The sequence below is a fragment of the Natator depressus genome, chromosome 3 (genome assembly GCF_965152275.1).
Source record: "Natator depressus isolate rNatDep1 chromosome 3, rNatDep2.hap1, whole genome shotgun sequence".
In the NCBI taxonomy this organism is placed as follows: Eukaryota; Metazoa; Chordata; order Testudines; family Cheloniidae; genus Natator; species Natator depressus.
This window is the reverse complement of record NC_134236.1, coordinates 151,963,786-151,977,129: the sequence shown is the minus strand read 5'-3', so window position 1 is coordinate 151,977,129 and position 13,344 is coordinate 151,963,786. Positions and strand designations below refer to the sequence as shown.

General features: G+C 43.9%; 1 protein-coding gene across 1 annotated transcript in view; it reads right to left on the bottom strand.

Annotated features, from left to right (window-relative positions):
* DNAH8 (dynein axonemal heavy chain 8) overlaps positions 1 to 13,344 on the bottom strand; it is a 577,557-nt gene that overhangs the window by 260,703 nt on the left and 303,510 nt on the right. Inside the window, exon 41 of the mRNA XM_074949111.1 lies at positions 5,219 to 5,443. Within this exon, the coding sequence (XP_074805212.1) occupies positions 5,219 to 5,443 (225 nt within the window). The remainder of the gene's footprint in view (positions 1 to 5,218; positions 5,444 to 13,344) is intronic.

Genomic DNA, 13,344 nt, shown 5'->3' with positions numbered 1-13,344 from the left:
GTTGGTTATCCCATTCTGTATCCCTTGTAGACAGACAGCTGAGATGAGCACACTGTGATAGGTGCATCAATTCCAAAGTCTGAATGCTGTCTTGTAGAGGGAGGGAGATCTGGCAGCTCCTTGGCAGTTTATACAAAACATACAGGTCATTTCTGTGGAAGACCATTTGTCCTGAATCTTCTTGTGTAGGTGAGCTCCCCAGAATATTAGGGAGACATGTCCCATGGTGGTGAATGTGGGTAGTGAGAGGAGCGCTCTCGCTCATACTGCATCAGGTTGGTGCTGATGAAGTCCAGTCACTGTACTGGGGTTAGTATGCCACTACAATGAAGTGAACCTTGGAGAATACCCTGTGTGGAGCAGTCTGTACCGATAATGATCCTGCCCCAAAGGTAAGCAGTAGGAAATCTGTACGATGGTTGTATTGAGATATGGAAGTTGGCACCCTGTAGGTTCAGGGCTAGAAATCAATCTCTTTACTCTAGAGCTGGTCCTAACTGCTGTGAAGTAAGGTAAGGTGGCTTTTGAGTGGCATGATAGGTGTATAAATGGCAGCTGATGCTGTAAGGTACCATTATTCAGGCCCCCGACCAGCTCATCAAAGTGCTTATAAGAGGCAGTTTGAGAGGTCATGGACTGGGATGCAGACTGTTCTCACTTTTGAGCCCTGGACCTCTTACACTATGGTTCATAACAGCACTGAGATGATGAGTATTGAGAAGATTGTGATCTGTGGTGTGATTGAGAGGTATATCTTCTCTTCTGTTCCGCAGCGTAGATTCCTAAGGAGTATTGTGCGGTCCAAGAATCCTCCAGGATGTGGAGAGAAAATCTGTCTTCTCCGCAAAGAGTTTGGCCCTTCAAACTGGAAATCTGTAGCTCTTTGGGCAATTTAGAGAGGTGGAGCGAACAAAAAACAAACAAACCCACAACCCACCTCAGTACCACTGTCATGGAGACTGGGCACGCAGCTGTAATAGCTACATCCAATGGTGTCTCTAGGACCAGTCTGGCTATTAACTGACCTTCTCTAAGAATGGTCTGAATCTGTTCTTTTTGTGTTTCCAGTAATGTTTCAGAAACATCCTGGGTTTCCCAAGATTAAAAAAATTGTTTTGGCCATAACAGTTTGGAAATTTATTACTCTAAACAGTAATGTTGTCGATGAATACACCATCTTGCGAAGCCTGATCATATGGAGTTGACTTGGCATTATGTTGCTTGCTTCATGCATTAACCACATCCACTATGATGGAGTTGGGTTGCGAATGTTGAAAACAAAGTCTGCCTCTTTGGGTAGAGATGTAGGGTTGTTTTTGTTTACACTCCATTGCTGGTTGGTGCGATGGAGGCTGGTTCTGCCAGATGACTTTGGTAGGATCTAGAAAGAGCTCATTAATCGGGAGGACAGTTCTAGATGAGAAGGTAGTGTGCAGAATTTCCACCAACTTGTGATGTGTATCTGCCACCTCCTGTAAGGGAATCTGCTGCTTGTCTACCACCCTCTTGGTAAGATCCAGAAAGTTCTTAAATCTTCACCTAGTGATGAGGGGTGGGCAGCACAGTCTCATCTGGGAGAGATGAGGAGAAGTGTGCTGAAGAGGTAGCTTCCTCTTCATTCCCCCCCGCTTCTTTCCTATTCTGAAAAAGCTTTCTCCTGTCCTGGCTCAGGTGCTCTCCTGCCCTGGCTCAGGTGCCAGGCTGTAGCAAACCATCTGGTGGACTCTCCCTGAGAGACACCAGAGACGGTCACACCGTGTGTGTGTATGTATCGCTGAAGAGTCACAATATGGCCTTGGGAGGGAGAAGCAGGAAGGCGGGCATGGGTGGTTGGCATGATGGAATTGGGGATGACCCTTGTAGTGTGGTGGTGGGCCACCATGAGGGGCCAGGGAATGATCTCCTGGCCAGTGTCAGATTCGTCAGTGTGTAAGGGTGCCACTGACTGGGCTATTGGCAGTATACAGCCCAGTGCTAAGAGCAATTCTGGGTGCCGGGATGTGCTTGATACCGGGGTCCTGCTACCAACTAATGAGGATTGTGGTTCTTCCCCAATCATCAGGTCTCCAGGGTACCAGAGCTCATGCAGAACCATGGGTTCATTTGGTACCACAGAGGAGGGTCCATGGTACATTGTCAGTACCGATAGTTGGGCAGAGCAGTACCTAAATGAGAGTTTTGCCCAGTACAAAAAGTTTGTTGGTGCCACTTTTTTAGAGATGGTGTAGTAATTGTCTCTCCCTGGGTACTGAGGCCACAGGTCTCCAGAGTATCAGAGCACCTGTGTTAGCATAGGCTCATGTGGAACCACAGAGGAGTGTCCGTAGTCAGTATCAATGGTTGGGAAGGTGCAGAACACTTCCTAGATGGGAGTTTTGTTGCATCAGGTACAAAAGGGTTTCTCTATGCCGCTCTTTTACAGATGTTATGGTAACTGTCCCCTCTCCTTAGGGGATGGTACAGTTGCCTCAGAGCATGACAGGTGGAAGCCTCTGGTGTCTCCCTGAGGAAGCAGAGCTGACAGCAGGGCTTCTCTGTGTCTCTCTTTTAGAGATGGTAAGGTAACTATCCCCTCAGACAGAGACAAACACCTACAAGATCTCTATCAAGCTTTCTTACAACCACAATGCCCACCTGATGAAGTGAAGAAACAGATTGACAGAGTCAGAAGAGTACCCAGAAGTCACCTACTACAGGACAGGCCCAACAAAGAAAATAACAGAACGCCACTAGCCATCACCTTCAGCCTCCAACTAAAACCTCTCCAACACATCATCAAGGATCTACAACCTATCCTGAAGGACGACCCATCACTCTCACAGATCTTGGGAGACTGGCCAGTCCTTGCTTACAGACAGCCCCCCAACCTGAAGCAAATACTCACCAGCAACCACACAACAGAACCACTAACCCAGGAACCTATCCTTGCAACAAAGCCCGTTGCCAACTGTGTCCACATATCTATTCAGGGGACACCATCACATCAGCCTAATCACATCAGCCACACTATCAGAGGCTCGTTCACCTGCACATTTACCAATGTGATATATGCCATCATGTGTCACCAATGCCCCTCTGCCATGTACATTGGTCAAACTGGACAGTCTCTACGTAAAAGAATAAATGGACACAAATCAGACCTCAAGAATTATAACATTCAAAAACCTGTCGGAGAACACTTCAATCTCTTTGGTCACTCGATTACAGACCTAAAAGTGGCAATTCTTCAACAAAAAAACTTCAAAAACAGACTCCAACAAGAGACTGCTGAATTGGAATTAATTTGCAAACTGGATACAATTAACTTAGGCTTGAATAGAGACTGGGAGTGGATGGGTCATTACACAAACTAAAACTATTTCCCCATGTTTATTCCCCCCACCCCCCATTCCTCAGACGTTCTTGTCAACTGCTGGAAATGGCCCACCTTGATTATCACTACAAAAGGTTTTTTCCCGCCCCCGCTCTCCTGTTGGTAATAGCTCACCTTACCTGATCACTCTCCTTACAGTGTGTATGGTAACACCCATTGTTTCATGTTCTCTATGTATATAAATCTCCCCACTGTATTTTCCACTGAATGCATCCGATGAAGTGAGCGGTAGCTCACGAAAGCTTATGCTCAAATAAATTTGTTAGTCTCTAAGGTGCCACAAGTCCTCCTTTTCTTTTTATCCCCTCTAGGTGCAGTAGTTGCCCAGAGTACAGCTCAGAGCAGCACAGAGCTTACAGAAGCCCCTTGTCAGTGCGGAGAGCAGAGCTCAGAGCAGAAAGCCCCTTCTCAGGTTTCAGCTTCCAGAGCTTAGGTGCAGAACTGTGCGGCAGCTGAGCTCACAGCAGAAAGCCCTCGTGTGGAAGGGGAGCGGCAGCTGAGGTCACCGCAGGAAGCTCCATGCCAAACCAGAGTGGCAGCTGAGCTCACAGCAAGAGGTTCCTCTGCTGGTATTGTCCTACTGATGTGGCCGCTCTGGGGAGTCCCACTGTCTGGCCAGCTACTCGGGTATCAGTGCCAAGATTGCCGCACTGGGGAACACCCCTCTGGCTGGCCAGTTGCTCGGGGATCGGTGAGGAGATGGCCGCACTGGGGAACACCCCCCTGGCTGGCCAGTTGCTCGGAGGAGCCTTTCCAGGGGGAGTCTGCTGGTGGCTTCCCTCCCCCCCTTCCCCTTCACCACTCGACCCCTTTTGAAGTGAAGGCTCCAGGGATGATCCGGGGTCAACACCCACTGGAGTCCCCTCCCTCCTCTATAGGGAGGAATTTTTACTTCAGCTCCCAGCTCCTGTGAGGCTGCAGTTTTAGGTGTCGCAGGTAAAGCACTTCTGTGAGGGTCTCCCAGGCACAGTGAGTGTCTGGCCATTACAGGAAATTACTCCTGGCAGGAGAGGCACCGCTTGGAGCAGAAAGAGCCAGGCAAGCCCCTGGGCAGGGGGTTGTCATCCTCTAGCAGGGAGGAATATGCAGAACATCGTCTTTACTTTTTTTTTTTTATCTGAAAAAGAAAATAATTATGAGTCTACTAGATGCCTGGGGAGGAGGGAATGCCCCCAGACAGAAAAGGAAAGTGAAGTTCTTTTCCTTTTCCTCTTTTTAAACCAAAGGAATAAAATAAAATAAAAAATAAAATAAAATAAAATAGACACTAGCCTGAGTACTTTTAGGGAGAACAAATGTAACAAAACAAACACTACTTATGCTAATGACACAGATAAGGAAGGGACAACTGCTCCTTCTGTCAGAGGCCAAAGGCAGTAGAGAAGGAAGTGAGGGGGGTTCCACCCAGGCAGTGCTAAATAGCCTCGAGGCAGGAGGGAGAGCACATGCCCGGGCTCAATGGGACACTGCTACCAAAAAACTCCGATTAGAGGTGCAGGGGCACACAGACACCTAAAGTGGAGGTTAGGGACACACCATTAGGGACACTACTCGAAGAAGAATCAAATAGTTTAGAAAGAATAAAAATTTGGAGACTAAATTCAATCATTAGAATGAGTGTAAAACAGATGGATTTTAGTCCTGTATTAAGCAAAAGTCTCACCACAAGCAAAAATCTAAATACAATCTTAACTCTAGAGAGAATAATGATGTTACCATATTAACACACACACAAATGCAGTTTGGGATCCTGCAGATAAAAGCACTATATAGTCATTATAAGCACTAGGTATCATTATGACAGAAACTATATTTGGCTTTCAGAAATTAAAATCTGTACTTTACCAAGTCATCAAAAATATCTCTCTGATGCACATGAATGGTAACCAGGGTTTCAAATTTCACTCTGTCAAAGCTGGAAAGATCATGTGTTGTCTGGCTGATAAGTGTATTTAGTATATCCAGAAATTTCTGATTGGTTACTGGCATGATTTTCCTGTCATCTTTTGCATTGTGTAGGGCTTCTTCTGAATCATGTGTCCACAACATCTGAATTCCCAGTAACCCTACCTATAAAATATAACAAGTAAACTGACACATTAATTAATATTTATTGTAAACCAAGATTTATAAGACTTTGGTACCCTACTTTCTAAGTATATCTTAGGGTAACTTATTGGAGGGATTCAAAGTGATTTCTCACTAAGGATTTCCCTGTTTCAATAGAAAGACAATCAGAGGGTTTCCAGGGTGCACTTTTCTATCAAATCATATTTCACAAACATTCAAGGAAACCCAGAAATAAATGTATACATTATTTTACCATAATCTCAGTCACATAGTGAGGTACACAGATATATTTGACATGATTCTCAGTTACATTTAAGGCCCTTTTATGCTGCTCTGGCTGCATAAGCATAAATTGGCTTTAAAATGGGCAGAAATGGTACTGTGAAATTATCCCATAGGCAGTGCAGATCTAGTGTAAGGATTTGACACCAGACCTGCTCCCAGCCCCTAGTGGAGGGGATGGATTGGGGAGATGCTTGGGTGCATGGCTCAAGTGTACAGCGCTACAATTATTTTCTCTTCCCTAGGACCATAAGAGTCCATAGGAAACAATATAAATTACAGCCTCAGGGCTGCTCTAACTTACAACAAAGGCCCTTGCACAGCCTCAGAATACAAAGGAATTATATGATTTAAAACCACCTTTAATTCATATCCCAAGTATAAGCAAAATGGAGGTTAGTTACCTGTAACCAGGATTCTTTGAGATGGACTCTGCATATTCACATGCTTGAGATGTGCCAATCACTGCAGCTTCTGGTCGCAGGGCCCATTAAAGCACCCAGCCTTTCCTCTTCTCCTCAGCATCTGAGTATGTTTCAGGGCAAGGCTATTGAAGGGGATGTGGTACTGTCACAGGGTGCATCGCTCACTTTCTCCTGGTACTCTGGTGATTAGCTCAAGTCCAACGCTCCTCCCCACCCCCCATCCATGGTTCACACACCATCACTCCACCTCTGCTGTCCACCTGCAGTCCCCCTCATAGCCTCAGGAACCACAGGAGCTAATTAGGGCTCCACAGAAGAGGGGAAGGTGGATGGGGAGCAGAATATGCAGAGTCCATTTCAAAGAACTCTGGTTACAGGTAAGTAATTGCCATTTTTTCTTCCAAGTGTCTTCTGTATATTCCCACACTTGAGATAGTTTGGCGAGCAATATTCTTTAGTGGATGGAGGGACTAAGGGCCCTAATTAAAAAATGACTGAAGTACTGCTCTCCCAAAATGAGCATCAGATCCCAAATCTATAGTGTAATGTTTAGTTTCAATCTCCAAGTTGCAGCCCTATAAATTTCAACAAGTAGGACATGTCTAAGACATGCTAAAGTGGCAGCCATTGCTCTGGTAGAGTGTGGTTTAATTCTATCAGGGGGAGAACCTGAAGTTTTATAATGCTTCTCTATACATTGTCAGACCTATGTAGACAATGACTGAGCAGAAATAGCCCAGCCCTTACAATTTTCAGCAGAAGAAATTAACACTTGAGGAGGCATTCTGAAGTCCTTTTTCCTATTCAAGTAGTAGGACAATGCCCTTTTAGCATGCAAACTATGTAATCTAGTTTATGAGCATGTGGTCTAGGAAATTAAAAACAGATTGGCAGGTCATCTCCCAGCTGAAACACAGTGCTGTCCTTCAACACCCCACCCTAAGGGTTTCCAGTCATCCCCTTTAGCACAGGAATTTGAGGGGCTGGGCCCCTGAACAGTCAAAGCCTTTGCCAGCTGGCCTCTCACCCTAGGTGAAGGCTCTTTTGATAACGTCCTTTTGGAGTGGGTAAGGTAAGCCAGGTTCACCCTCTTCACTGGGCTCTGGTCCAGGGTCCAATGTTGGGCAGCTCCAACTGGTACAGTGAGATGCGAAGCAGCTGCCTCTGCCTCCAGGACCACTTCCTACCCCAACTTCCTTTGGCTTCCCAAAGCAAATCATTTCAGTTTAGTCTCTGACCCGCATGCTCAGTCACTGGCCTCTCCTTTGTATGTTTGTAAAGGTCTGTGGTGGTAGGTCTCAAGCAGTGAGCTCCTGGGCAGTACCTTCCCCTAAGAATGGCCATCTGCTCGCTTCTGCTGCCCCCCTTTGAGCTGCCCTCCTCTCTGTCTTTTATAAGACCCAAGCTGGCTTTGAGAAGTCAACCATTCAAATAAGGTGTCATGAGGTGACCAGACCCCATAGTGTCCCAGCTGCTAAATGAAGAGCTGTCTCCTTAGCTTGGAAGGACTGGTGGCCCTGCAACAGATAGTGAGATAAAAAGGCTCTAGGTCAGGAGGGAGCCATGGCTCCCAGGGAATCTGAGAAACCATTGAGAACAGGATCCTTCAGCAACAGATTGTCGAGAAGCTGCCTAGGTAGCTGGACCTCCAGATGAAGAGGATCATAGAGCATGAGTTCAAAATAGAGTACAAGAGAGGTGTAGTAGGAAGCAGGAAGGATAGGGAGTAGTTCCAACTACTTCATATAGGGTTCATGGATTGGAACCAAGAGGAGTGGGCCTGGGTTCCCCTACTAATCCCAGCAGAGGGATTATTAAAGACTGTGGAGAAAAGGGGGGCCTGAAACCCAAAAGACCAGAGACTATCAACCCTTCGCTATGGTTGCCAGCTTCCTGACCCACTGGACTCTTTCCTGCCCCAAGAGGGGAGACTACTAATGAACCAACCAGAGAGTTGGAGTCATAGCAAGGAACTGCCAGACAAGGGACTAAATGGTGATTCCCCAAACAAAGGGAAAACTGAGTTAGACTTGCCCAAACTGTACTATAAATGTACTATAGAAACTCTATGCATAGAAATTTCATGCTGAATAATGAGAGTATAGCAGTAGGAATATACTACTGACCACCTGACCAGGATGGTGATTGTGAATGCTCAGGGCGATTAGAGATGCTACAAAAGCAGAAAACCTAGTAATAATGGGGGATTTCAAGTATTCCCATATTGACTGGGTATATGTCACCTCAATACAGGATACAGAGGTAGATTTCTAGACACCATTAATAACAGCTTCTTAGAGCAACTAGTCCTGGAACCCACAAGGAGAGAGGCAATTCTTGATTTAGTCCTAAGTGGAGCACAGGATCTGGTCCAAGAGGTGAATATAACTGAACTGCTTGGTAATAGCAACTATAACATAATTCAATTTAACATCTTTCAAGGAGGAAAAATACCAAAGAAACCCACCGCAGTAGCATTTAATTTCAAAAAGGGAAACTTCACAACAATTAGGAAGCTAGTTAAACAGACATTAAAAGGAACAATCAAAAGAGTGAAATGCCTGCAAACTTTTAAAAACCACCATAACAGAGGCTCTAACTAGATGTATAACAGAATCAAACAAAATTAGTAAGTGGACCAAAAAAAATACCGCCATGGATAAACAGCAGAGTAAAGGTGGCAGATAGAGACAAAAAACGTGTCCTGTAAAAATTGGAAGTCAACTGCTATTAAGGAAAATAAAAAGGAGCATAAACTCAGGCAAGTCAAATATAATTAGGCACGCTAAAAAAGAATATGAAGAGCAACTAGCAAAAGACACAAAAACAATAAGCACTCAAAGAAGACAAGGCTACTGCGGAGAAACTAAATGAATTCTTTGCCTTAGTCTTCACTACAGATGATGTGAGGGAGATTCCCTCATCTGACACATTCTTTTTAGGTGACAAATTTGAGGAACTGTCCCAGACTGAGGTGTCAATAGAGAAGCTTTTGGAACAAATTGATAAATTAAACAGTAATAAGAAGTCACCAAGACCAGATGGCATTCAACTAGGAGTTCTGAACTCATATGAAACTGTAGAACTGCTAACCATGATATGTAATCTAGCACTTAAATCAGCCTCTCTACCAGATTATTGGAGGATCGCTAATATAATGCTGATATTTAAAAATACACTCCAGAGGTGATCCTGGCAATTAAAGACTGGTAATTCTAAATTCAATACCAGGCAAATTGTTTTAAATTACAGTAAGGAACAGAATTATCAGACACACAGATGAACACAGTATGTTGGGGAAGAGTCAACACAGCTTTTGTAAAGGAAAACCATGCCTCACCAATCTATTAGAATTCTTTGAGGGTGTCAACAAGCCTGTGGACAAAGGTGATCTAGCTGGTGTAGTGTACTTGGGCTTTAAAAAAGCATTCAACAAGGTCCCCTCAGCAAAGGCTTTTCAGCAAAGTAAATAGTCATGAGATAAGAGGGAAAGTCCTCTCATGGATCAGTAACTGTTTAAAAGACAGGACACAAAGGGTAGGAATAAATCATCCATTTTCATAATGGAAAGAGGTAAATAGAGGGGTTCCCAAAAGATCTGTACTTTTCAACATATTCATAAACAACCTGGAAAAGGAGGTGAACAGTGAGGTCGTAACATTTGCAGATGATACAAAATTACTCAAGATAGTTAAGTCCAAAGTTGACTGCGAAGAGTTACAAAAGGATCTTATAAAACTGGGTGACTGGGCAACAAAATAGCAGATGAAATTCTATGTTGATAAGTGCAAAATAATGCACATGGGAAGAATAATCCCAATTATACATACAAAATGGTGGATCTAAATTAGCTGTTACCACTCATGAAAGAGATCTTGGAATCATCCTAGATGGTTCACTGAAAACACCTGCTCAGTGTGCAGAGATAGTCAAAATAGCTAACAGAATGCTAGGAATCATTAGGAAAGGGATAGAAGATAAGACAGGAAATTTCATAATGCCACTATATAAATCCATGGTATGCCCACACCTTGAATACTGTGTGCAGTTCTGGTTCCCCCAACCCAAAAAAGGTATATTAGAATTGGAAAAGGTACAGAAAAGGGCAAAGAAAATGTTCAGGGGTACAGAACAGCTTCCTAGGAGGAGAGATGAAAAAGATTGGGACTGTTCAGCTTCATAAAAAGAGACAACTTAGTGGAGGGATTGTGATAAAGGTCTATAAAATCATGGATGCTGTGGAGAAAGTGAGTAAGAAAGTGTTATTTACCCCTTTGCATAACACATGAACCAATGAAATCAATAGGCAGCAGTTTAAAAACAAATATAAGGAAGTACTTCTTCACACAACGAACAGTCAATCTGCAGAACTTGTTGACAGGGGATGTTGTGAAGGCTAAAATGATAACTGGGTTCAAAAAAGAATTATATAAATTCATGGTGGCTAGATCCATCAATGGGTATTAACCAAGATGGTCAGGGATGTAACCCCCTGTTCAGTTGTCTCTAAACCTATGACTGCCAGAAGCAGGGATTGGACGACAGGGATCACTTGATAATTGCCCTGCTCTGTTCATTTTCTCTGAAACATCTGGCTCTGACCACTATTGGAAGACAGGATACTGGGTTAGATGGACCACTAGTATAACCCAGTATGGCCATTCTTATGTTCACACCCCACCATGATGGAGTGCCAGTCAACGAAAGCAGTTCCAGACACAGGGTTAGGCGAAAATACCATGCCTTCCTAAATGGGCTGCTAATGCAGACAGACACTTCATAAAGATCCTGTGTCCAATGGAAAGACCAAATGGTAGAACCTTGAACTGAAAATTGTTTTGATTGAGTGTAAACCAAAGATACTTGTGATGTGATGGTATTATAGAAATATACATCCTTCAGACTGATGGTTGCAAAACCAAACTAGAGTCGAAAGGGAAGGGATAATAGATGCTAGAGTTAACATTCCGACCTGGAATTTCCTGCTATGTGTCTAATTTCCTTGAATCTAACATCAGTCAAAGTCCTCCATCTTTCTTTGATATCAGAAGACAGCAGGAATAAAAACCATGGCTTCTGAACTCTCTCAGGAATTCCTCTATTGTCCTGCTTGTATTAGAACATGGATTTTTGCTCTTAACACCCCTTTTTGAGAGGGGTCCCTGAATGGAGAAGTAGGGGTGGAGGGTTGGAAAGAGGAAAGTTGTCAAACTGAATGCTATAACCTTCCTTTATTATCTCTAAAATCCAGCTGTCCATAGAAAAGAGACAAATGGTCTTCAAAGGGTTAGGAAGCAGGTAAATCACAGATTGATTTGCACCTCTCAATCCTTATGTCAGATCTGTGAGCTAACATTTGACAAAGATTACATTAGTCTTCATCCAAGGTTTGAAGGATCTCTTTCTCTGTTTAGATTGTGAAGAAGACTGTTATCAGGTCCCCCTACTCTTTTCTCAAGACTAAATATGTGTTTCCCATATGCACATTTCATTAATGGATGCTGTGAAGGGATCTACAGACCCTACACAAAACACAGGCAGGAAAGGATTAAGAACCCTCCCTGCCAGCAGACTGCCAAACTAACTACACCCCAGCTCAGCTGTGAGAAATGCTAATTATGGAGAGACACCCACAGCTGCATGACTAATGATGGCAAGCCCAACTACAAAGATGGAGAAACAGTAAGAAAAGGAGCAGAAGAACTAGGGATTGCTAAGGAGTAATGGTTTTCTACCAGCCACCCAAAGAAGTTTCTACCTGTCTGCCTCTGAGAGACTAGTAACCCCCTTGGAGGGGCAAAGGGGTAAATGAAGATAAAAGCTCAGATAATCAAGAGCCTTTTGAAGACTTCTTTACGTTTATAGACTCTGCCTTTTTCTTGCTAATTTGATTTGAACAATTGTTGGCCAGGTTAAGAAGTGATATAGACAGCATGAAGTGGAACTTCTGCACAAGGCTGGTTTCATCACAGCTGACAGGTGTCCTTGCACTTCATGCACTCAAATTTGGAGTATTTTGGCCAGCAGTATCCATATGTCATTAAGATGTAGCGACCACCCTATGATAACCTCACTTTATTTTTTTCCCCTTTTCCCTACCCTCTCCATGGATCACCACCTTGTAGTGGTGGAGAGGCTTGTGTGTCTCAATGACCCCGAGAACAAGATCCAACAAAAAATTATTTCATACAAACAGATGGAGAAAGCTGCTTCATGTAGCTAGGGTGAGATTTTGTTTGAAAATATCTGTCCCTGTAATGTCCATGTCACAACATTAACATAAGGAGTGAGAGAATTCATGACAAGAGATAAGATCACTAGCTCCAATATGAAGTATGTAAGTATAAAGGCATAGTTTTGAATAATCTATTTTACACATAATCTATTTTACATATATAAAACCATTGTTTTATTAAATTGTTGTGTCATTAAGATGTAGCGATCACCCTATTATAACCTCACTTTATTTTTTTCCCCTTTTCCCTACCCTCTCCATGGATCACCACCTTGTAGTGGTGGAGAGGCTTGTGTGTCTCAATGACCCCGAGAACAATGCTGCCTGGAGTCATGTACTCCCTCAGGGTCATCCATGGCAGAACAGTCAAGGGTGAGATTCCAGACAGAGTGTGATCCAAGAAGTCCCTAGCAGCAGAGCAGACGGAGGATAACTGCACAATGGAGATGAAACTGTTGTGTAATGTTACAACAGCTGTGAAAGTGGATGAAGGCTGCAGCAGATAGAGGATCTCCAATCGTCATGGTGTCCATGCCATTGGTTTCAGGTCCTCTATCCGTCAAGGATAGTGTGGTGACTGTTGTGCACCAGTCTCACCACTTTAAAAGAAGTCCCACACAGGCACCTTCCAGTTTTGGGGAAAATAACATTTGCACAAGTCAAAAATCCAGTGGCGATCGGCAAGTGATGATGGGACAGGACAGTGAAATCCAGAAGTTCCTAGTCAGAGACCCACACACAGGAGGTGGGTGTGTGATACAGTCATCTTGCTTGAGGATTGAGGCAGGTCAAGCATCTCAGCAGCTGCATCCATGACTGAGAAGTCCTTTTTAAGATCCACTCTGCTCACCCCACACGGGAGGGGGTTAGAAAAGGTACCCTAAAAATTGTCTTGCCTTTGTTTTTCCTGGCTGAACAGCTGCATCCAGCAGGATTACCACCTCAAAGGTCGAAAATGA